Genomic DNA, 25,527 nt, shown 5'->3' with positions numbered 1-25,527 from the left:
GATTCTGGAAATGTGGTTTTGTAAAGCTTGTTTAAGAACTTAGCGAGTGCGCCTTGAAAGGTTTCTGAGAAAACTGTTGAAATTTAACCCAACCAATCCGTGATAAGGTTTTTACTGTTTTATTTTTAGATGAGTGATGTATTTTTGGACTTCATTTCATCCTTTGAAAGCACAATCCATTATCGTCAATTACCAAGCCATTGAGTCGATACTTGAGATTCAAAAGATGCTTTCTTGTTGGTTCATGGTTTCAACTTGGCACTATGCCTTACAAACATCTTTGTTATAGGGATCCAAGTTATTTCTCCTGAATTGTTCTTGCTCTTTTATTGCAGTTTGATTATGTTCTTATAAATTTGGAATGGCATGACAGTGTTGTTTTGGTTTGCCTTGTTCACTTCGAGCACTGGATTTATCTCTATCTAACAGCATGTTTTTGTTTCCTTTCAGTGGGTGACAAAGTTCCTGCTGACATTCGCTTGACTTCAATCAAGTCAACGACCCTGAGGGTGGACCAGTCCATTCTAACAGGTGAGAACAATGGCATTACCTCCAAGTTGTCTTTTTAAATGTACAGTCATAGGCTTTGAGGAGGGGAAAATTACATATTACTTGTGGACAGTTTATCAGCGACAGGATATAATGTCACAGTCTAGGAATTCTGTTTTTAATAAATAATGAATCCCATATAACAAAATGTATTCAGAATGCTGAAATGTACTCTACAACACCAAAATTCTGAATTGAAAATGTTGAATCTACTTAGATTCACTTGGACTACTTAGTTTGTATTGAGCCAAGAGGTTAATTTATGATATTGTGGTCAAACATCTTTTGTTCTGCTAATTTGCTGGCCACAGTTCACCGAACTTGAACTTTGTTACACAAGAAAGGACGAAATTACTTCACGTGTGCTTGCATTTCCTCTCTACTGGGTTCACGTGCATAAGTAAATGGAGTCCAAATGGTATTTGTTCTATGTACCCATTTTTTTACTTTTCGATCTAAATACAGATAGAAAATACAACCTTATAGATTGAATATCCACAGTTTAGTATTTTTCTACGCACCTTCCTAATTCTGTCAGCAAAGACATCACAATCTAAAATATTTTGTCAAAAAAAAATTGTATTTGTATACGGTCACAGTACCCTTTTATCACAAAACCACAGTTAAATATAGATTATATTGCGGATGTGATTTTTACTCAGTGAGCAGTAAGCCACCTTATAAAGTCAGTTCAGTAGTTGAAATGAGGTGGAAAAATTATCTCTTTTCCACAGAAGGTTCAGTGCTTCTTATTTTAAAGGGAGGTCAGCTGTGCTCAGCTTCTGCAGTCCAGTTAGAGGGGGGAAGATAGAAAGGAAGTTCTCTTGTAGGAGTCGGGTCTTGCTTCACTGCCTTAATTGGTAACGGCCTGTTCAACTTTTCCACATCTTTTAGCTGCTCCATCCATGGCTATTTTTTGTTGGGATTCTTTGCCATCCTGGCCAGAGCTGAACCGTTAAAGCAATTACACAAATGCACCGATGAACTGCAAGCCTGATCATCATGTATTAGTCTTTGAGGGCAGTCAAGTAGTACTAGAACTTTGATTTCACCAACCTGTCATCTGCATCTTCCCTTCGCAGGAGAATCTGTGTCGGTAATCAAGCATACAGACCCTGTCCCTGACCCTCGTGCTGTGAACCAGGACAAGAAGAACATGCTCTTCTCTGTAAGTCAGACCTGTCAGCATATTATTTGTGGTGACTGATAATGCAGATCTTATGATAACTCTTGCTTATATTTCGGGTTACACCTTTTTTCCCCCTCAACTTCATGTACACTACCGTTCAACCAAGGCTATAATTTTTTATATAAAAAAATACAATACAATACAACAGTAATATTTTTTAGTTTTATTACAATTTAAAATAACTGTTTTGTATTTTAATATATTTAAAAATTAATTTTAGTCTTCAGTGTCACATGATCATTCAGAAATCATTTTAATATGCTGATTTGGTGCTCAAGAAACTTATTTCTTGACTATATTAAGGTTGAAAACCGCTTAATTTTTTGAAAATTATCCTTTTTTTTCAAAGGTCTTTAATGAATAGGAAGTTCAAAAGAACAACATGCATCATTGCTGAATATTGAGTATTTATTACTAACTTAATTTCTTTAAAAAAAATCTTACTAACACACTAACATTTGAACGGTAGTATGAGTCATAATATATAGTTGTATATTAGCATTATATCTGTAATATTTTAACAGATATATTTAAGCAAACAACCACTAAGATGTTTTTGAAGGAATTGTATTATTAGTTTTGCACTGATTTGTATTAGGAATTTTAAAATTATGGTTAAAAAACCAACAAGTCGATAGTTAGTTATTTTCATGTTATGGCTGATAATGGCCAATATTAAAATGCATTGTTTTGTCTAAATAAATGTATAACTAAAGTAAAAAATAAATCAAGTGCTTTTTACATGCTGCAAGTTCATTTAGGAAACACGACATTTATAATACAGTATTTTATTTTAAAATGTTAAGTTGCATGTAACAGTGTTAATTTTTTTTTTTAGATTAACTTTAAAGGAACACTCCACTTTTTTAAAAAAATAGGCTCATTTTATAAGTCCCCTAGAGTTAAATAGTTGAGTTTTACAGTTTTTGAGTCCATTTAGCCGATCTTTGTATCTGGCGGTAGCACTTTTAGCATAGCTTAGCATACATAATTGATTCTGGTCAGTCCATTAGCATCTCATTCAAAAGATGACCAAATACACTTTCCATATTTTTCCTATTTAAAACCTGACTCTTCTGCAGTTACATTGTGTGCTAAGACAAACTGAAAATGAAAAGTTGCGATTTTCTACACCTATATGGCTAGGAACTACTTTCTCATTCCTGCGTAATAGTCAAGGATCTTCGCGGCCGTACCATGGCTGCAGCGACGCAATGATTCGTTGGTATTCTGTGAAACATGGTGGTAGTATACACCTTCGACTTACTATCACAGCCCTTTACAACACACAGAACCATGGCTAATCACACAGGTAAATCCACAACACAATTTGTCGGCTGTAAGCCTGAAACTTTCTCTGCAACTACACGAACTTAGTGCCGGTCACATTGAAAGTTACCTAGCTGGGGGCTACTTTCAGACACTGCGTAATATCATTGTGCTGCTGCAGCCATGGTACGGCCGCAAAGATCCGCGACTATTACGCAGGAATGAGAAAGTAGTTCCTTGCCATATAGGTGTAGAAAATCGCAACTTTTCATTTTCAGTTGGTATTAGAACACGATGTAACTGTAGAAGAGTCAAGTTTTAAATAGGAAAAATATTGAAAGTGTCTTTGGTCCTTTTTTGAATGAGATGCTAATGGCTGACCAGAATCAATGATGTATGCTAAGCTATGCTAAAAGTGCTACCGCCAGATACAAAGATCGGCTGAATGGATTAAAAAACGGTAAAACTCAACTATTTAACTCTAGGGGATTTGTAAAATGTGCCTATTTTCAAAAAAAGTGGAGTGTTCCTTTAAGTGAGTATTAAATGATGGCAAAGGCAATCTAAATGTAAAAATAGAGGAAATGATGCTAATTTCCTCTATTTTTACACAGTGAAATATTTAATATTGGTTGATTTCTGATCAAAAAAAAAAAAAAAAAGCTTGAACATTTGTCCGATAACCAATATGGTGCTGATATATCATGCATCCTAATTTGCATGATTTAGAACCAATTGTCTAAACTTTAAGAGATCACTAGGAAACTTAAAAGGGATTTTAGATTTTTTTTATTGAATATGATCAGAATTTTAAAACTCACCTTTGACTTCATGTTTACAGGGTACCAACATTGCCGCAGGCAAAGCTGTGGGCGTAGTGATCGCCACCGGTGTGAACACCGAGATTGGCAAAATCCGTGATGAGATGGCGTCCACGGAGCAGGAACGCACGCCACTGCAGCAGAAACTGGACGAGTTCGGCCAGCAGCTCTCCAAGGTCATCTCGCTCATCTGCATCGCCGTGTGGATCATCAACATTGGACACTTCAACGATCCCGTTCACGGTGGCTCATGGATCCGCGGGGCCGTATACTACTTCAAGATCGCCGTTGCGCTGGCTGTGGCCGCCATCCCGGAAGGCCTGCCTGCCGTCATCACCACCTGCCTGGCTCTGGGTACCCGTCGCATGGCCAAGAAGAACGCCATTGTACGCTCTCTGCCCTCGGTGGAGACCCTGGGCTGCACCTCCGTCATCTGCTCGGATAAGACCGGCACACTTACCACCAACCAGATGTCCGTTTGCAGGGTGAGAATGCTGGGAATATTATACATAATTGAAGTGAGCTTTAGTGAGCACCTTCAGAGCTCATCAAATAGGAAATAATAACCTACAACCCTGGCTATTACGAATTCTGTTTAGCCTGTAATTTAATTCCTTGGCAATAGTGAGTGTGTTATTGTTTAGAAATGTGCGGGCTGGGGTTCAGCCAAGAAGCGAGAGTGATATTACTGCATAGACAATTGGCTCATGAATAAAAATTACATTCATGATGGTATTGATTTAGCAGTAGTACCAGGGCCGTGACCACCATAGACATTGAGGGGGACATGCCCCCCCCCAATAATTAGAAATGGCCAAATTGCTGCACTACCCAGCGCTCTGTATGTTAGGCTTGACAAAAATGTTTTAAAGTTACATTTTTAGTCTGGTCTGCCTCAGTGGTAGACTAAGTAACCCCAGCCTGATCTGCCGGTGATTTTGCCCTGCAACTCAGTCTGGAAACCTGTACCTTCATTTCTACTGATTCTGTTACTCTTTTGTGGGAACCAATCACAGACTGGCTTATCTACCTGGCGCGCTATTGGCGGGTTTAACACGTTGACAGAGAGCGATGGGTCATTGCCTGTTGATCACTCCTCTTGTGGTCTGATTGGTTGAAGGACTATCCAATTGTGTACAGAGTAATTTAATTTATGCTTGTTTATCACACCTCTTACATAGCAGACTCCCCAGATCAATGTTCAATCTTAAATTGAGCTTGGTCTGGTGATAGCCGGACAACCTCAGCGGTCTAAAAGCGGTCGTTAATGTCAAAATGATTGAGATGGCCAATCAAATCAAAGCAGGCGGGGTTTACGTTCTCTTTTGGCTCGTGCACAATCTTGTTCAATGCCGTTGCTTAATGCAAAATGCACACAAACGTGTCCCTGCTCTTAATATACAATCATTGATGAACATCTTTGATTTTAATGAGGGGTGAAAAAAAAAAACCTGTATGAGAGCGGATTAGAACCAAGAACCTTTGACACCGTTTACAAAAATTCTGCCACCAGACCATTAGGGAAGCCAAATGTGAGCTGCAGATCTTTTTTTTTTTATATATATATATTTTTATTGAAAAAAAAGAAAAATATGGCACAATGAAAAATACATAACAAAGAGGTAGAAATGACAAAAATAAAGCCATACTTAGCTGTCTTTTCTTTTTCTTTTTTTACATACAAAAAGTAAATAAACGAGAACACAAAGCAAACAAAGTTCAAAACATTCGGGCATTCATAAATTCACAAGCATAAAATAAATACATTTATATAAAACCAATAAAAGATAAATAATAATAAGAGGGGGGGGGGCTGTTCCATCAATCAGGGGGTAAAGAAGGAAGAGATTTAAAGAAAGTTAAGAAGGGCTGCCATTTACTGTAAAATTTGTTGGAATCACCTCTCAAAGAATATTTAATCTTTTCTAATTTAAAAAAAAAAAAAAACATAATATCCCTTAGCCATTGAGCGCTGGAAGGGGCTTTTGTAGATTTCCAGTGGAGAAGGTGTCGTCTCGCCAATAAAGATGTAAAAGCAAAGATGTCCAATTGTTTGGATGTAAATCTATTGTAATCCTCTGGGCATCCGAAAATGGCAATATGAGGAGAGATATTTACAGTCGTTGTAAGTATTTCAGAGATAATGTCAAAGTACCTCTGCCAGAAGGAAAAAACGAATGGGCAAGAATAAAACATATGAGTTAGATTGCAGGGAGAGGTATGGCATTTGTCACAGCTGTCGGTGACGGTGTGAAAAATTTGTGACAGGCGTGCTTTGGAGAAATGAATCCTATACAATACTTTGAATTGTATCAAAGTTAGACGGGCACAGGTTGAACTAGGTGGGACGTTGCCCTCAACAAAATCCACTCAAGTGTCAGGTAACTCCAACCCAAGTTCACCCTCCCAGGCAGCCTTAACTTTAGTGATGGATGAGGTGTCATGATTCAGAAGTTTGTTATAGATTTCTGAAATGAAAGACTTCTGAGGGGGGTCCGGAGAGAAACTCTTCGCACAATTGGAGTGGGGGAGAAGAGGGAAAGGCTGGGAATAGGGATGAAACGGTATGGAAATTTAACATCACGATTATAGTGACCCAAATTATCACGGTTATCAATATTATCACGGTTTTCTTCAAATTAGATGAAAGTGTTCAAAAAGAACCGATGCACACACTTAAAACATTTCAACAAGTTTTATATTTGAAAATCAACAAACAACAAATAAATAAAGCAGCTCTATGCACTTTTTTAAGCTAGATTCTATTCTGTGGGATTTCCTTCCTTATAATGGCCGTCATCAATAACAATGCATAATGCATAAATAATAATAATTTGTCATAAATATAATCTCTAATATTATCTCTGTAAATATATTCTCAAGCAATATTCTCATCAGTGTTCAGCAATGATGCATTTAAATCTAGCATATTTTGTGTAACTGTGCATTCACACCGCCGCCGGCGAGAGCGTCAAAGTGGCCGGAAGTCATTCATTCTCAATGGGAGCCCGGCGGCGAGCTCCGGCGAGAGCGGCGCGGCGCGTCTTGGACGATTTGGGCGTCAAGGAGAGTTGAAGTCAGGTCAACTTTATGGTAATGAGCTATGACGCGGTTCGGCGGCAGCCGGCGGCAACCAATGGGAATGTAGAAGTGCTCCGCTTGAGATGATTCTAGAGAACGCAGTGCTGTAAACTTCGGTTCCTACCACATTAGTTCCCAAGCAAAATAGAGGAGGTTGATCACTGCTGGTGCGGCGGGTTTGATAAGAAGACATGCAACATTATTTATCCACCACACAAATGGCTTTTAATTGGTTTATTTCGTTAGCAAACATGTAACTATAATTGTTAAGTTCTATAAGTTGTTAAGTTCATCGATCTGCTTTTTTTAAACTTTCACATTTAAATGATTTCATGAGGTTATATTATACGGTTATACCCTACCTGTGGTTAGTCTGCACAAACGCAGATCAACATGAGTGTTTGCTTTGTAGCCCCTTTAAATGCCGTTTCAAAAAAGACCAAGCATTCGATCTACGTCAGAGCGGCAGCGCGTCCACGAATCTTTCTACAGCGTCGATGGCAGGGCGGCCAGAGCGAAGTTTGACGCTCTCGCCGGCGGCGGTGTGAACGCACAGTAAGAGCCCAAACAGTATCCTAGTGAAATAATGCATATCCATATTTCCCTATGATTTGACATTTTATTTGATTAAATATCAAAATGTGTGTATCATACCTGACACCTAAATGATCACTTTACAGTCAGTTTTACTTCAAATGCTATTGAAGTTTGAAACGTGTATAACGTTACCAATGTTGTGTGTAACTTTAGAGACGGTCCCTAAATTCACCAGCGTTATGCCAGTCATATCAGATGCGCTCATGGATGCGCTGTGGTTCTGCTGTGTTTTTTAAAACTATTTTCGCTGCTGAAAATAGAACAAAAACGGTCAACCACTGTATGATGAATGAATCTCTTGCGTACATAGCACGTTTATCTCTGCTTTGAGTGCAGATTTCAGTGAGAGCGGCGCGCGCTCTGAAGAAAACTCAGGCTAATCTGAACGCCTCTGATTATGAGACATCGCATTCATAAACACGTGTGAGTGGTTATAATGCGCAACGCGATTATAACAGATGGCTTTTGAGAAGACTATAATAAGTTTAACAGCCAGAGTGGCTAGTGTGCAGCCGAGATAACGTTAAGTTACACCCGCAAATGGCGGTTGTTAATGTCAAGCCCTGATTATTATCCCTTAAATGTCACCCTAGTCTTGTCTGAATTTGTTTGTTCGCTTCACGTTATTATTTCCCAGACGTAGTTTTGGTATTGAGGTCAAAGTCCACTTGCCTTGCGTTCGTAGTTTTGAAGTGTTCCCCTATTACAGCGACTTTCTTCTGGCATGTTCTGCAGACAGGGTGACCATCTGCGATTAAGTTTCCCTCAGGACTTTTGTAAAAGCCAAAATATGACCACACCTCAGATTTGGTCCTTTTAGAGGCTGAACAATCTCCAGAGTGCTGTCACTGCTTTCTGCCATTTCTCCTCATTCAAAAAACAACACTGCGATGTGCCTGTGTCAGACTGACTGGACAAGATTTACCCGCGAGTTTTCACATTCGTGATAATCGCACGCGGTTTTAATGATAATTAAATTTTATACGATATTACTAACCGTCACTAAATTTGATCGTGGTTTATCGTGAAACCGGTAATCGTTTCATCCCTAGCTGGGAACAAGGATTTGGCGCAGTGTCTGATTTGGAAATAGCGGAAAAGGTGAGATGGCGGGAGTCGAAAATGTGAGCTGCAGATCTATATATTGATTCACTAACGTGAAGAATTTTGTGACTAACAATATAGTTGACGCAAATTAATGCAAATATTATTTGCAAATAATCCCAAAATGATAATTTCCCATTTCCAATAAGAATTAGACCTAAAATTTAATTCACCTGTTCTTTATGCTTCATAATGATAAAAAAAATGGTCCCCCCCAGTGTTCTGGAAATGGTTATGGCCTTGACTAGTACGTTACTTGGCCCCAAACGTAAGTCGTGGGAAAGCTGTTAATTTGCAGCTTTAATATTGCAATGATTAATAGTTTTACTTTGTTTTATCTTAGTTTCTCATGACCTTGTGTTAGACCACCCCAGTTTGCCTCTGTATTTCCTTTTATGTTGTTTTCCTTTTTGACAGGGTTCATTTCAAAGGACGACATGGTTTATTTCTCTATTTCGGTCCTTCATAGTGTCCCTGTATACTTATCTCCGCTCATTTATCGTCTCCCTCCTCATCTGTACTTCTCCACCTTGACTGCGAGAGCTGATTAGTATGCGGTAGTCAGTTACTTGCAGTAGTGTTGCATAACTGACCTTGTGTGTGTGAGATCTGCCTGTGATCTACAGCAGCGGCTTTGCTGTGGGCTGTACAGTACAAGCATGCAAGCCGAATGTGCAGCGCTATTGATTTCAATCAGTTTGTGTGTGTAAAGGTTAAATTTAGTACCATGCTTGCTTTTCTTTTTAATAGATATGATTTTAAATAATAGTATGCTTGATTTATACGTTAAATGTTCAGGATGTGGCTAAACCAAAATAATTTTTACCTTAAATGTCCCGTTTGCCTCGGCTGTCTAAAATAATACTATATGGGAAGGGGGCTTCTAAAATTAGCAGCGTTTCAACAGAAGGAATGTAATCTTGTTAACCCTAACTCTAAGTATTAAACTTCTACTCGTATTAAACGGATAACTCTTCCTGCAACTTTTCCGCTATAGACACGAATGATGCCTCTAATCTTGTGCCTTATTGTGGTGCAGTTACTTTTAGAGATCATATTTAGTGGTGGACTAATTTGGATTTTTGATATCGATGCTGAGAGCAGGGTGTCTATTTATCATCTGCAGCATGATGGATCAGGGGTGGGTGAACAGGTTCCTGGTTTTGCGCTTATGTTAATTGGCAAGTCATGCAGACTAGTGTCTAACGAGTTATTTTCTCTAAATTAAAAACAAATGTTCACACTGGTGAGCTTACTTTTTTTTGGAGTGTGGCTAGATACGCACCTTTGTTTTATTGGACGACATCGCTTCGTCTTCTCTGACAGATGGCAGCGTTAAGGTGCAATACCACCACCTTTTGTACTTTAGGATGGCAACCAGGTACTGCCGCTGGCTTATTTACATGTCATATTATCATGTGACCTAATACTATTCATTTTAAATATTACGGTTATCACCAATACTGGTATGTTGTCACACCCTTAATGAACACGATATCGATATTTCATGTTTTGAATATCACTTATCATCAATAGCGGTATATTGCAACACCTCTAGTATGTTGCATAGCTAGCTGGAACCCATCACCAGGATTTTCTTGGAGGGTGTCAAAATTACAAAAAAAAGCCAACTTGTATATGCATTACTTTGTTATATTTAGTTCTAAAGTATTTCATCAACTCGTTATTGTTCTAGTTGAGTAAAATTTGGCTAAAAGCCAAATAAATTTCTGATTTGCTAGCAAATTGTTCTTTTGAGTTGGTTCTTTTCAGTAAATCATTCATACTGGTTCTGGGTTCAAAGTGGTCTGAATGATTCATTACTGATTTCGTGTTTGGAAAACCTTAACTAGGGAAACAATCTTTCTACAGATGTTTGCGAAAGTCATGTATTCATTTAAAAAAAAAGTGCATGGAAACATGCTGAATAGCAACACATTGGTAATCACTCAAGACACAAGCATCATATCAGCATGTTTTGCACCTTCATGCACCAATAGCATTTACGAAGTGTTAAGTTTGGTTGTTTTTCTATTACTTTCTTGTTTGTTTTTTTTTACTTTTTCTATTACTCAATGGCTAGTATCAGATACTTTTCATGTTTAAAAAGGGTTAATTCCCCCGAAAATAAATACAAATTCTGTCATTAATTACACGTAAGACTTTTGTTCATCTTCGGAAAACAAAAGATGTGTGTGTGTGTGTGTATATATATATTTTATATATACATACACGTATACGTAGAAGCCTCATTCAACCGATCCGCGCAGGGACTAATGAGGAATCTATGTGTATATATATGATCGTGCCGGTATTTTGACCTTATTTGCCGGAAGTGATGGCGCGGGGACAGCTGATACAGAGCCATAGAAAAAAATTAAATAAATAGTTAAATATGGATATTTTTCTTACACAAACGCATCGATTCGCTTCAGAAGGCCTTTTTTAACACCCCGGAGCCGCGTGGAGCACGTTATTTGATGGACAGATGCATTTTTTTTTTTATATGGACTTCAAAAACAGAGCAACAATTACTGCTATTATAATGCTTGGATTAGCCTGGACTTTTGTAATATAACTCAGATTGTATTCGTCTGAAAGAAGAATGTCATATACACCTAGGATGACTTGAGGGTGAGTAAATATGGGCTAATTTTTTTTTTTGGGGTGAACTGTCACTTTAAAGTAATCCAGTGGTTTAACCTCAGTTTTATGAAGCAACGCAAGTACTTTGTTTGCACGCAAAAAACATAATTTACCACTTTATTTATAATTTATCATTTCATATATAAATGTATAATATATTTCTCCATAGTGCCTAGCGCCTTCGAGATTAGTGCCTGTCTCTCTCTCACCCACACACACTTCTGTCTCCGTTTCGACTGTTGTCCACTGGGTTTTTGCACTACAGCAGGAACGCTGTTCCATTTTACCATCCCACTCGCTCTCATCTCTTTTATTCTCTTCTCTTCCTTGACATATTGAGGGATCCGATTTGTCTTTTGTGCTTAAAAATATCCTTAATTCTCAGTTGTTTATGTTTTGGCAGGGTTTTAAAGCCCCTCTGAACTCAGGGATTCTTAAGTGAGTGTCATGTAAAGTGTTTACATCTGTAGTGCTGGTATATCCAGGTCAGGTGGAGTAGGGATATTTTCATGAGGTGCTTTCAAACATCAGAGATCATCTGTGGCGGGTTGGCCTGCCACCTGCTGGTAGAGATTTTGTTTAATTTTTTTTGTGTCTTTTTTTTTTCTCCCAGATGTTCATTGTTGATCAGGCAAATGGAAACAGCTGCTCTCTGAAGGAGTTCACCATTACTGGCTCCACATATGCCCCTGAGGGACAAGTGTGAGTTTTACTGCCCATGTTGCACACTGATATTTCAAAGTGCATGAAACACCTCTGTTAAATCCTCTTTTTTTCACTCGCTCCAGGTTTCTTGATGGCAAACCAGTGCAAAGCTCTCAGTATGACGCTCTGGTTGAATTGGCCAGCATCTGTGCTCTGTGCAACGACTCGTCTCTAGATTACAACGAGGTGAGTTATTAACATGTTCTGGTAAATGCAGCATCCTCTGTTCATCCATAAATTGCAGCTACTGATGTCTGGAACTATATCGTCTAGCATACAGATGTCACTTAATGAAAACATTTGCTTAGAAATGTCATTTTAATTTTTTCCCGTGTGTGTGTGTGTGTGTGTGTGTGTGTGTGTGTGTGTGTGTGTGTGTGTGTGTGTGTGTGTGTGTGTGTGTGTGTGTGTGTGTGTGTGTGTGTGTGTGTGTGTGTGTGTGTGTGTGTGTGTGTGTGTGTGTGTGTGTGTGTGTGTGTGTGTGTGTGTGTGTGTGTGTGTGTGTGTGTGTGTGTGTGTGTGTGTGTGTGTGTGTGTGTGTGTGTGTGTGTGTGTGTGTGTGTGTGTGTGTGTGTGTGTGTGTGTGTGTGTGTGTGTGTGTGTGTGTGTGTGTGTGTGTGTGTGTGTGTGTGTGTGTGTGTGTGTGTGTGTGTGTGTGTGTGTGTGTGTGATACTTTTTTAATTAATGTTCACTTTTTATTTTTTATTAATTTAATAAAGCTGTAATATTTAGCAAATCTCACGATCTGTTTTTCATGCTGTGTATCACTTGAAGCATTAAAATTAGTTTTTAGCCTTTTTTTTATTTCGCCAAAATGTAGAATTTTAACATTTATTAAGAATTTTAACATTATATTTATTACATTTTATATAACATGAAAACACTTGTCAGCTTATCAATATCAGCCAGAATATTTATAGCAGTGGAACCCTAGTGCATGTGTTTAATTATCAAACAGCAGTTCTGAAGAATTTCTAAAGAGTTTCTGTGTATTTCAGGCCAAAGGTGTGTTCGAGAAGGTGGGAGAAGCCACAGAGACCGCTCTAACGTGTCTGGTGGAGAAAATGAACGTGTTTGACACAGAACTGAAAGGCCTTTCCAAGGTTGAGAGGGCGAACGCTTGCAACTCGGTACGTCAGACCTTTCCAACCGCAGATTACGAGTTGGTTGCAACCCTAGTGGGTTATGTGGTTGTGGAAGCCCACATTAATTTCCTAATTGGTTTTCTGTGTTTGATGTAATGGCAGCTTTCATCTCTGAGTAATTTGTTGGATTCTTTCTTTCTTTGTCTCAGGTCATCAAGCAGCTGATGAAGAAGGAGTTTACTCTGGAGTTCTCCCGAGACAGAAAGTCCATGTCAGTGTACTGTACTCCCAACAAAGCTCGGTCATCCATTGGCAAGATGTTTGTTAAGGTAACATGTTTTCCAGGGAGTCTTTAGCACTTCAGTGTTTCATTTATCTGTTCCAAACAGGACTACTTCACGTTTTTAAATGTGTTGTGGCTTGTAGCTTCCTTAAACTCTTTATTTCTGGGTGCAGGGTGCTCCAGAGGGAGTGATTGACAGATGCACGCACATCCGTGTGGGTGGGAATAAAGTTCCCCTGACAGCAGGGATTAAAGAGAAGATCATGTCTGTGATCCGTGAGTACGGCACAGGACGTGACACACTACGCTGTCTGGCTCTGGCCACCCGAGACAACCCATTGAGCAAAGAGAGCCTTGTACTGGAGGACTCAAACCGGTTCATTGAGTATGAGGTGAGGTGGTGTGTTACGACATTCACAATAATATATGTGTGTATGTATAATATTACACTTATTTGATGATTATTTTTCAATATTTGTCATTTATTATACAAATCTAGTAATTTATTATAATTTCTGTTTGTCATTTAGACGGACCTGACCTTTGTGGGATGCGTGGGCATGCTGGACCCACCCAGAGCAGAGGTGGCAGCTTCCATCAAACTTTGTCGTCAAGCGGGCATTCGAGTCATCATGATCACTGGCGACAACAAGGGCACAGCTGTCGCCATCTGCAGGCGCATCGGCATCTTTGGTGAGGATGACGATGTCTCGCGCATGGCCTACACTGGCCGAGAGTTTGACGACCTGTCTGCTGTCGCCCAGCGTGAGGCAGTAATCACTGCCCGTTGCTTTGCCCGAGTCGAGCCATCTCACAAATCCAAGATTGTGGAGTTCCTGCAGTCCTACGATGAGATCACTGCCATGGTAAATTCGATTGTGAAATCATAACACATACTCCCTGAATGATTTTATATAGACTTTCAATCAAAAGTTTGGGGGTCAGTAAGATTTTAAAATGTTTTTGAAAGAAGTCTCTTCTGCTAACCAAGGCTAATATTGTGAAATATGATTATAGTTTAATATAGTCTTAACGCAGAATTTTCACTATAGCCATTACTCTAGTTTTCAGTGTCACATGATCCTTCAGAAATCATTCTAATATGCTCCTTTGCTGCTCAAGAAACATTTTCTTATTAGCAATGTTGAAAAGTTACTTGATATTTTTGTGAAAACAGTGATGCATTTTCTCAGGATTTTTTGATTAATAGAAAGTAAAAAAAAAACAGCATTTATTTGAAATTGAAATCTTTAACATTATAAATGCCTTTACTGTCACTTTTGATCAATTTAATGCATCCTTTCTGAATAAAAGTATTTCTTTTAAAAAAAGAAAACTCATTGACCTCAAACTTTTCAACAGTTTATGTAAACATTCTATATTAAATTACTCCAAAGATGGAGGAAGGATTTCTTCTAGATGGTTTATATTGTTCAAATCCTTCTCCCTCCACTGACTTGGCATCCTGTGTTCATTCCCGCAGACTGGAGATGGTGTGAACGATGCACCTGCTCTGAAAAAGGCTGAGATTGGCATTGCTATGGGGTCAGGCACAGCGGTGGCTAAGACTGCTTCAGAGATGGTCCTTGCTGATGATAACTTTTCTACCATCGTGGCCGCTGTGGAAGAGGGTCGAGCCATTTACAATAACATGAAACAATTCATCCGCTACCTCATCTCCTCAAATGTCGGCGAGGTGGTCTGGTAAGGATCTTAACCTTTTGCTAACATTTTTGGAATTCATTATTTATTCTTTTCACTGGCACATCCACATTAAACCATTTTAAGTCAACATAAAATGTATCTTGCAATCTATTTATCTTATCTAATCTTATGTATTGCGACTACCATTAAATATTTTGGGGTTGGTACGATTTTTAAAAAATGTTTTTGAAAGAAATCACTTATGCTGACAGGCTGCATTTATATTATCAAAATATGGTAAAAACTGATGTTATGAAACGATACGAGTTAAAATTCTATTATAACTAATTTTACAATGTAATTTAATCCTTTGAAAAAGCTGAATTTTCAGTCTCATGTGATCCTTCTTATATGCAGATTTGACACTCAAGAAACATTGCAATTGAATAGAAAGAAACCGTTTCTTTGAATAGAAAGTTCAATAGAAAAGCATTTTTTTTAAATAGTAAAGACTAGGGATGCAGCAATACAGTTAGTCCACAGTTTTTGGTTCGGTTCTGATGGCTTGTAACATCAGTTTTGCTATTCTATTCTTAGGCGACAGGAACAGCAAGATATTAAGGAGAAAAAATACTTTTTTTTATTGCAATACTCTTTCTTCATTTTACTTAAAAGAATTGAAAAACATTAAACTTAAAACTTTACTTAAAAAAAACCCTTGTACACATTCCTAGTGTATTGTATAATATAAAATAAATGTATATAAAGATTTACACGGGCAGCTCAGAGCTGAACAGCAGCATTTAAAGGTCCCATGGCATGGCATTTTTCTATTATTTTATAATGTTTCCTGAGGTGTACTTATATTGTTAGTATGATTTTTACATCATAAAATGTCATAATTTAGAAATAAAAGGCATTTTTTCTATACTGCTGTTTGCCCTGTGGCTGAATGCCCTGCTTCAAGAGGCGTGTCTGCTGTGAGACTTCAGTAAAAACTCCCACTGTTGTGATTGGCTGACATCTTTGCATTTTAAATGAGCGGAGGGGGGGGTGGTTTAACGAGGTCTACGAGGCACGAGCTGCTGCCAGAGAGACGGATGGACCTGAGTTCACTTCACATCAGTTCTCAGCATGTCTCAGTTCAGTGAACTGTTGTAGTTACTAGAATATACTTCAGGTTATTAGTTTATTTCTAGTCGGAGGGGCTGTCACTCATGTCAGAAAGTTAGTAACTTAAGTAAATTATGGATCAGCGCTGACTCGAGACGCGAACCGTTTAGAACGATTCAGTCCGATTTGGTGAACTGGTTCGGTTCAAAGATGTGGCTCTGCCGATGTTGAACAGAAACTCCCGACTGTATGCACATTTAAGAACAGATAGACGCGACGAGGACGTACAAAAACACTGACTCACAAGATAGAAAACACGAAAACACCGTTCTGTCGGGAGAGAGAGAAGCCGCTGCGTGTGCACGAATAATAAATAATTAGCTACACATAAGAAATCAAAGATCTTATGATCAGAAGGAACTGAAAAAAGACTTCTGTTTTCATTTGTACATCCAAACACTGAGAAACTGCCAGCGTTCACTCGTTCACAAGTAATGATCTCTCGAGCCCTTGCAAGGGCGTGCCAGATTCTCTGGGCGGAGGAAAGGGAGGTAACCGTTCCTGCTTGGACGTCAAACCAGGAGACGTCAGGATTGGCTCGTCTGGCCTGTCATTTTCTCAAAGGCAGAGAAAGACAGCCAGAACTCGGTTTTACACCGATCAACATTTCTATCCACTTGGGGACAATATTCAGGCTAGGGGAACTCATATTAATGTTGAAATGCCTCATAAAATGAAAGTTTCATGCCATGGGACCTTTAAGTATGAAATTGAATGAATAAATGTAAAAATAAAACACTACATAGACTTCACTATAAAATATACATTGATTCTTAGCTACTGTATTAGTTTTTCAGTTAATAGTAGTGAGTGATTTTCTCTGTCTTTTGTTGTTGTATTAACATTAAAGGGATAGTTCACTCAATTTAAATTCTGTCATCGAGAAATTAATACAGGTTTGGAACAACATTAGAGTGAGTAAATGACCATTTTAGAGGTGAACTTTCCCTTTAAGGACGGTGTGTTACCTAGGCTGCGCTGCTGTCAATTTAAGACCTGTGTGCATCTAATATACAGACACACGCAAATTTACTTTCACTTTAGACATAACCGACTGTGTTTATGTTAACCTCGTGTGTATTTGACAGTATTAGCGCAGTAAGACTACTTAGTCCAGTTATCACGTGTTTGACAGGCGTTTAGTGTGCGCGCTGGGAAAACGCATGATAAAACAGTGCATATGCACGCGAATGAAGGCTTTAAAACGCATGTAAATAATGAACTTTCGTGATTGTGAATAACTATATATAGTGTTCCGTGAGTATAACTCTACCACTAACGTGTGATGTGAATGTAGCCTATGTCACGTTGTTCAATATATTGGGATGGAGGCAAATTATAGAATTTGTAGAAAAATAATTAATTAAATGTAAAAACGCAATTCACAAGTGAGTATTGAACCGTGAATGCCGTATCGAACGGTTCAATATTATATTGAGAATTGTGGCATCCCTAGTAAAGACTTACATTGATCAAAAGTGGCAGACATTTTTTGCAACAATTTAATGCGCTCTTGCAGAATAAAGACCCGTTCACATCAAGGACGATAACTATAACGATTTAAAGCAGCAGATGTGCACACAGAATGATATTGTACGCTGGTGTGGACTCTAATAGTTGTCATTATAGTTATCATTCTTGATGTGAACAGATTTGATTTAATACTATAAATCAAACTTCTGAGTATTAGTCTATTTCCAAGTGAAACAGGGTTTTCAGTGAGAATTATTATTTATTATCAAAGTTTATGATTCATCCTGTATGCCAAAACGGAGCAAGTCAATTTCTTTTTAATCTTGTTTTGGCACAATTTTGTCTCCATCTTAAAAGCGATACTATATAAATGACACCACTGTGAAATTTATGCCTAGAGCAAACTCAGATTGCTGCCAAGGTCTTCTTGACATTCTTCCAGTTGTTATCTAATCGCTTTACTCACAATGTGTATTCTCTCTGGCAGTATTTTCTTAACGGCCGCCTTGGGCTTCCCCGAAGCTCTGATTCCAGTTCAGCTGCTGTGGGTAAATCTGGTGACCGATGGTCTGCCTGCGACCGCTCTGGGCTTCAACCCACCCGACCTGGACATCATGAGCAAACCCCCTCGCAATGCCAGAGAGCCCCTTATCTCTGGCTGGCTCTTCTTTAGATACCTGATCATTGGCTGTGAGTGCACCACTGGCTTTGTTTGCTACATAAAGAGAGATTTATTTTTTACGTTTTAATTTTTTGTGAGTAAAGAAAGATTTGACGTTATGTTCTCCATGTACCCCTAAAGGTTACGTAGGTGCTGCTACTGTAGGTGCTGCTGCATGGTGGTTCATCGCTGCTGAAGATGGGCCCAGAGTCACCCTCTATCAATTGGTTAGAAACATACATTTTAATACACATACTCTTTCTCAAACACATGCATTCCAATGTCTTAATTTGCTTCCATCATTTTTATCTCTGCAGAGCCACTTCCTTCAGTGTGCACCAGACAATCCTGAGTTTGAGGGCCTGAAGTGTGAGGTGTTTGAGTCTCCCTATCCAATGACCATGGCTCTGTCCGTACTAGTAACCATTGAGATGTGCAACGCCCTCAACAGGTCTGTATCAGCACATCATGTCCCTGAAAATGCCACAATCATGGCCCTATTTACATCTGCTATTTAAAGGGATAGTTCGTTCAAAAAGGAAAATTTAGACACGCCTAGGTGTATATGACATTCTTCTTTCAGACGAATACAATCGGAGTGTCCTGGCTAATCCAAGCTTTAAAATTGCAGTGAATGGCAGCCCAAAAATTTGAAGCCCAAAAAAGTGCATCCATCCATTATAAAAGTAATCCATATGGCTCTGGGGGTTAATAAAGGCCTTCTGAAGTGAATTGATGGGTTTTTGTAAGCGAAATATCCATTTCTAACATGTTATAAAGTAAAAGATCTAGCTTCCGGCAGACTGTTTTCCGTATGCAACTTACTTTGATTATTTTTTAGGGATCACGCATCTTTTTATAGCCTTGTACTGCTTGTATTTGGCTGTGTCCAATTACAATCATATCAGCTGAAAAGGATCTTAAAGGGAGAGTTCACCCAAAAATGAAATCATCATTTACTCACCGTCAAGTTGTTCCAAACCTGTACGAAGTTCTTTCTTCGGGTGAGGTTGATGGGCCCATCAATGGTTTGGTTACCCATATTCTTCAAAATATCTTTTGTGTTCATCAGAAGAAAGAAATTCATAAAGGTTTGGAGCAACTTGACGGTGAGTAAAGGATGAGAGCATTTTCATTTTCGGGTGAACTATCCCTTTAATACCAGGTGTTAACGGCATATGTTGTGGATTATATAAATATGCAACCAGTCAATCAATTTCACAATGTTATCTTGATGTCCTGTCGTAGTGTTTCTGAGAACCAGTCTCTGCTGCGCATGCCCCCCTGGGATAATGTGTGGTTGCTAGGAGCCATCTGCCTCTCCATGTCCCTCCACTTCTTTATCCTTTATGTGGAGCCCCTGCCGGTAAGATCAATTTTGATCAATAAGATGATCAGTTTCTATGTATCATTTGTTTTATTGTTTGTTTCTTTTTTGCAATCTTTGTAGAATCTACCCCCAGTTTCACAGACAAAAGCTAAAGCCTAGACTAAAATGCACATTTTAGCTGTTTTAACTGAAAGCAACTTGCACTAACATATCTTAAAATATGTCAGTACCATTGTTTTGTCTCAAGATGCACAACAGTAATGTCAGTAAGGCACTAAAAAAGCTACTTAAGTGTCCTAATTGAACTAAGGCCTAATCCTGGTTTAATCTAAGCCTTGTATGTGAAACCAGGCCCTAATGGTTTTTTTTTTTACAGTATAAATGCTTATACAATTAAAATTGCTATTAAATAAAGTTATGCAATAGAATTATGCATTTAAAAAATTGGAAGTAATTGCAACTTTTTTTCTCTTGCAATTCTGTATTTTATTCTATAAACTCGCAATTATGTGAAAAAAGGAAGAATTTCACAATTTGTTTATTTCTCACATTTCTGACTTGATCGCAATTCCAAGATTGCAAGTCATAAAAGAAGAAAGTGCAGACATTGTTTTCCCTGTAGCTGTCTGTTTTCATTTGTCTGTATAATAAAACATGTGGAGAAGTTTATAACTCGCAATTCTGACTTTTTTTCCCTCAGAATTGCGTGATTAATAAACTTGGAATTGTGAGGAGGGAAAAATAGAATTGTGAGAGAAAGTCACAAATATATTTACTACTTTTTATTCATATTTTTAACAATTTCTTTATTTGTGAAAACATTATAATAGGATTATAGAATCAAGCAATCTAAAGTATAAATCTGTATCGTTTATCAAGTTTAAAGTTCTTGTTTTTTTTCATATTTTTGAATTATTTCGGCTATTTTTATGCATTTTTTTTTTTTTGCAGTTTTACTATCTTTAAAGTTAAATACTGTGATTTCATAAGCAAAAAATATACTTCAATGCTTTTGTGTTCTCTCGCAATTATATTGTTTGGTCATTTATATTGTGTATATAATTTGCGGGCATCAATGGGCCTTTATAAATTTGCAGGGTATTGAAAACGCTTTTATATGCACGCTCTCTTTCAAATTCACAATCATGCATACTTTCTGTATAGGAAGGTACTGAGCACTCGTTTTTCAAGATATGATATTTGTCAATAATGCTCAGGATTTGTTGTGCACCAAATCCTCTGACATCATCCTGTCAGTCATCTCTCTCCCTACCATCTTCTCATGATAAGTGAAATCTGATGTACCGTAATGTTACCGACTACCGCAACAAGCCTAACCATGTCCCTTAGAAAAAGAATAACACATTCTACAGAGCATTCTATGCCTTTCTGAATTAGGCTTCTGGCACATCCGTAGTATTTACTTTGTGTATCCTGGGCTTTCTCTACAGATAATCTTCCAGATCACTCCATTGAACGTTATCCAGTGGCTTACGGTGTTGAAAATGTCCCTGCCCGTCATCTTGCTGGATGAATTCCTTAAGTTTGCGGCCAGAAACTACCTGGACAAGCCCAAAGACCTGGACAAGCCCAAGAGCATGGCCTGCTCACTCAGCACCTGCACGGAGGGCATTTCCTGGCCCTTCGTGGCTTTCTCCCTCCCCCTGGTGCTGTGGCTCTACAGCACTGACACTAACTTGGCTGAAATGTTCTGGTCTTGACTGAAATGAGCACAGATGTGTGTAGATGGTGTGTACGTGTGTCTGTATGTGTGGTTGTGCGTTTAAAGTGTGCCTCCGCAAACAGCGAATGTGTACGAGAAGGACAGGATTAACACAAAAATAACCTTAAGATAGAAATATAACTTTTTTTTTTTTTTCTTTTTTAAACTGTCCGTTGGTGATTGAGGAAACCATACAGACCTGAAGTCTTCAAGTATTAGTGACCATTAATATTCTTTTTTGGACTTCTTGTTGGTTTCTTTTGAAAAACAGTCTTTTGTTAGTGCATTTTTAATTAATAATTTGTCTCGACCTCATTTCAAACCAGTAACAATAATGGTAATATCCACTTTGTTTCCGCCCCCCATATCATGTGTTCAAATTGCTGAATGGAGAAAAGTGCTTGTGTACAGACATTTAACACTATTTTATGCAATTTTTTTCAGTTGGTAGTATTTGTTCATTTTGCTAACAGAGAGTAGAGTAGGTAGGGTAAAAAAAAAGAGAACGAGAGAACAAGACAGGAGAACTGTTTACTAATGTTTACCTTTGTGTCTTCGGCGTGAACATCGCTCAGAGCCAATGGACAAGCATGGTGTTGCAAAGCAGTATGGGACTGAATCTTTGAATGCTTCACGGTCAAATCCTCAGATGAAAGCTGCATGTTCTGTATTTCGCATGCATTTTGTGTGGTTTTTCGCTTATGATTTGTACCAATATGTCTTTCCCTATGTGTAATAACTTCCATTTGTATGGTGATGCATTTTGTTTCCACTATTACCTGACACGTTTGATTAGTAAAGCCAGTTTTTCTGCACTAGGCAGAGTACAGCTACCTCAGGACTGTCAGATTCGACTCTCTCTGGTTGCTTCCCCCCCACTTAGCTTTACACTGCTTGTACACATTACAGCATGAGGTGTGCCTCGATTTGAAAACTGATTATTTTGGCCCTAACCAATCTGTTTTAAGTTCTTTTTTGTGTGTTTTCACTGTATTTTATAATTGAATGAACTTGCATTAACTTAATTTAGAGGTTTTCTTTTGTTGTGGGGTGGGGTGGGTTGGACAAAAGATGTAAATGTTACCATTTAGTGGTCAGAGACAAAGGGGTAGAAAAATAAACAAGCAAAGGTTTAGGTGTTGCATTCAAAACAACATGAATTTTACAATGCAAAACCAAAATGTTTCATGCTACTTTTTTTTTTTTAAAGAAAATGCACTCATGAACCATTTGAATTAAAATAAGTGTCTTCATTTTATTAGCTGGTCTGTTCCTTCATGCAATGCAGCACGGCAAGTTTTAAGAGCAATTATACTTGAATAAATAAAATTAATGTACAGAGATTTAGTTACATAGCTGAGCACAAGATTGACAGCTGAGAGGACTTTGTGAAGCAGCCTCTTGTTCGGCCCTCACCACCAGCCAGTCTGGTAAGATGGCCTGTATATTTGTACACATAGGGCCTATACCCAAACGGCACAAAGTAATTGTTTCTTTCTTTTCATTAAACAAAGCCTTCTAGCATTTAGTCGTCCATTGCATCATACTAACTCTTGCTTGCTTAAGTGGATGCATGTCCCCGACTATGCCTTTGGTGTGGAATTGTCAGTATTTTAATTAACACCCATTCGCATTCCCTTAAGGCCAGTTTACACAAATAACTATAACTGTAACGTCCACACCAGCGGACAATATCATCGTGTTATCTGGTGCTTTGAATGCTCGAGGTCTTTAAACCAGTATGGATTCTGATTGGGTGTTAATGTTTTTTATTTTATCGTTTATCAGCTTGAGAAAAATCTTTCTGAAAGTGATTCCGACGATAGCGTTTCTCTCTGCCTTTGTTGTTTTCGTTGTGGTGTGGACTCTGCTATTCTTTCATATTTAGAGCGATTTTTTCCCTTTATCGTTCTTGGTGCGAACGAGCCTTCATTAGCATTCAATGGACTTCCACTTAAGAGTGTCACTGACATTTCCTTTTCACCACACGTTACAACAATATCCCGAAGCCTCAAGTTTCTGACAATGGACCAACACTGCTATGTAACTGCTAAATTCCTACTACGACTACTGTGGCTGTTTATAGCTGCACTTAACACACGGCCATATTAGCTTGTGTAGCCCTACATTCCACTGCAATATATGATGTTTTTAAGAAATATATATCGTTAAGACTTGATGGTCACATTACAATTAAGCGTGATTGTTTCCTTTACCCCATATCATTTCAGTCTTGTCTCTGAATGAAATGAATAGTCTTCAACATTAGTTTTTATTAGAATGGTCCGTACACTGTGGTCTGACTTGCTCAGGAACTGAACTTGGATGTTGGCATAAATAAGAGTCAAATTTTTTTTTTTTTAGTAAATGTTGCCTTTTGTATCAAGTAATCATACTGACAAGTATTTACAATATACTTGGCTATATGCTACATATTTATTTAATGGTGCACTTTAGGATTTCCATTCCATTCTAAAACATTCAAAAAAATATTTTTCACTTCTGTCTTTCTTTCTTTTTTTTTGGCAGTTAATGCTCAGTAGAATTTACCTCTGCTTGTGTTGGGAAACCTCAGGCTTCTGTGCATGTCTTTTTTGAGTGGCTTCATTTTGCTGAATATCAGAACCTGCATGTTGAATGTGCAGTTCAGAGAAAATAGCCACCATTGCGCTGCAGATCACATGTAAGAGTGGACTCAATAATAAAAACTCAATAATAATCAATAAATGACAGAGAAATGAGAATTATAAGTGTGTATGGAAGCAGCAGCATCATCAGTCTTCTACCATGCATGACAATGTCTACCATTGCCTAATGCTGATGCAAGGAGAGTTTGCTGCATTTTTCCTGTGTAAATTGTCATAGTTTTATATACATGTATTATATAGTATAATGCATGCCTTCAGTTGTAATTAGCCAAATAATTTGATCTATATTTATATAGCAACTTGCTGTGTACATTGCTGCTCAATGGTATGATATGATTAAACACATCATTTTACAAATAAACTGCAGTTAATTTTACCAATGCTGACGTTCGTTGTGTCTTGCCATGTGTATCTGTTAGGAAAAGCCATTTAATAAATTTAAAAAAATTAAATGATGGAGTAGGATTTTATTTTACTATTCAGCCAATTATGCAAATTACCTGAATCAGTGCAATTGGTCAGTAGAAAAAAAGGATTCCAATGTGGCCAGTGCCTCTTGTTCTTGACCCTAAAATAAAATAAACTAATAAGTAATTCATGTTGCCATTAAAAAACAACAACAATGTGTTTGTTGAAAGCAGGCCATTTGATTATAGATTATGTCCTAAAATAGGGGTTTCAAACGGGACGCAAATGAGTGACGGGGTCTGTTGAAAATTCTATAGAAAAAACATTAAAAATGTAAATAAATGAATACAATTAAAAATAAATAAATAAGTTATTAAATTAACATATGATTTAACATGTAAACATTTTTTTTAAAATAAGTAAATAAATAAATTTGGCTAAATTTAATTCATTTCTTATTTATACATTTTCTTAAAAGTAAAAAAAACATTAAAAAAATTAAGTAAACAAATAAATTTGATTAAATAAATAAAATAAATGATTGAATGTTAAATTACCACATGATAAAAATGTTTTAAAAAAAGAATGATTAAATTGAAATAAATTTGATTAAAATAAATATATGTGGAAAAGCCATAGAGTAAAATCATATAAACTAATACAAATGTGATTTAAATAAACAAATAAATGATAAATTCATAGTGAGTAGAAAAGATTTGTAATAAAGTAGCAGTCCCTTACGACTGTAATGTCTAAGATTGAACACTTGAAGGCGTCAGAGATAAAAATTTGGCGATAGAATATGGCTCAATTACAATGACATCATCTTATTTTACATGTAAACACAGCTGCATTTTTTATGTAACCAGTGACCAAAATCTGTTTAACTGACAATAGCATAAATTAAGCATTTCATAACAGAATGCACATTTTATAGTGCCTGTTATTACATAGAAAAGAAGAGACACGAAAGGTTTTATATTTGCAAATTATGTTATGCTCTTTCTGTCAAATCTGAATCTATCTAAAGGGTCAAAACAACTAAGAAGAAAAAAACATATTTAGTGCTATTAGGGCGTTACAAAGTGACAGCATGTCAAAGCAAATAATATTTGCAATGCAATAGGCCTATTGTGC

The 25,527-nt window shown here is 37.6% G+C and overlaps 1 protein-coding gene across 3 annotated transcripts in view; it reads left to right on the top strand.

Annotated features, from left to right (window-relative positions):
* The window catches only part of atp2a2b (ATPase sarcoplasmic/endoplasmic reticulum Ca2+ transporting 2b), a 43,269-nt gene extending 18,847 nt beyond the window's left edge, over window positions 1-24,422 (top strand). For all 3 annotated transcript variants that reach the window (XM_079835693.1, XM_079835692.1, XM_079835691.1), the window contains 15 exons: window positions 451-531; window positions 1,632-1,717; window positions 3,849-4,313; window positions 11,870-11,958; window positions 12,045-12,147; window positions 12,961-13,092; window positions 13,257-13,376; window positions 13,504-13,722; window positions 13,861-14,196; window positions 14,814-15,034; window positions 18,108-18,310; window positions 18,423-18,508; window positions 18,599-18,732; window positions 19,530-19,647; window positions 21,063-24,422. In XM_079835693.1, the coding sequence (XP_079691819.1) occupies window positions 451-531; window positions 1,632-1,717; window positions 3,849-4,313; window positions 11,870-11,958; window positions 12,045-12,147; window positions 12,961-13,092; window positions 13,257-13,376; window positions 13,504-13,722; window positions 13,861-14,196; window positions 14,814-15,034; window positions 18,108-18,310; window positions 18,423-18,508; window positions 18,599-18,732; window positions 19,530-19,647; window positions 21,063-21,332 (2,663 nt within the window). In that variant the 3' untranslated portion in view covers window positions 21,333-24,422. The remainder of the gene's footprint in view (window positions 1-450; window positions 532-1,631; window positions 1,718-3,848; window positions 4,314-11,869; window positions 11,959-12,044; window positions 12,148-12,960; window positions 13,093-13,256; window positions 13,377-13,503; window positions 13,723-13,860; window positions 14,197-14,813; window positions 15,035-18,107; window positions 18,311-18,422; window positions 18,509-18,598; window positions 18,733-19,529; window positions 19,648-21,062) is intronic.
* The last annotated feature ends 1,105 nt before the right edge of the window (window positions 24,423-25,527 follow it).

The sequence above is a fragment of the Gobio gobio genome (assembly GCF_949357685.1).
Source record: "Gobio gobio genome assembly, chromosome: 14".
In the NCBI taxonomy this organism is placed as follows: domain Eukaryota; kingdom Metazoa; phylum Chordata; class Actinopteri; order Cypriniformes; family Gobionidae; genus Gobio; species Gobio gobio.
This window is presented reverse-complemented; position numbering and strand designations above follow the sequence as displayed.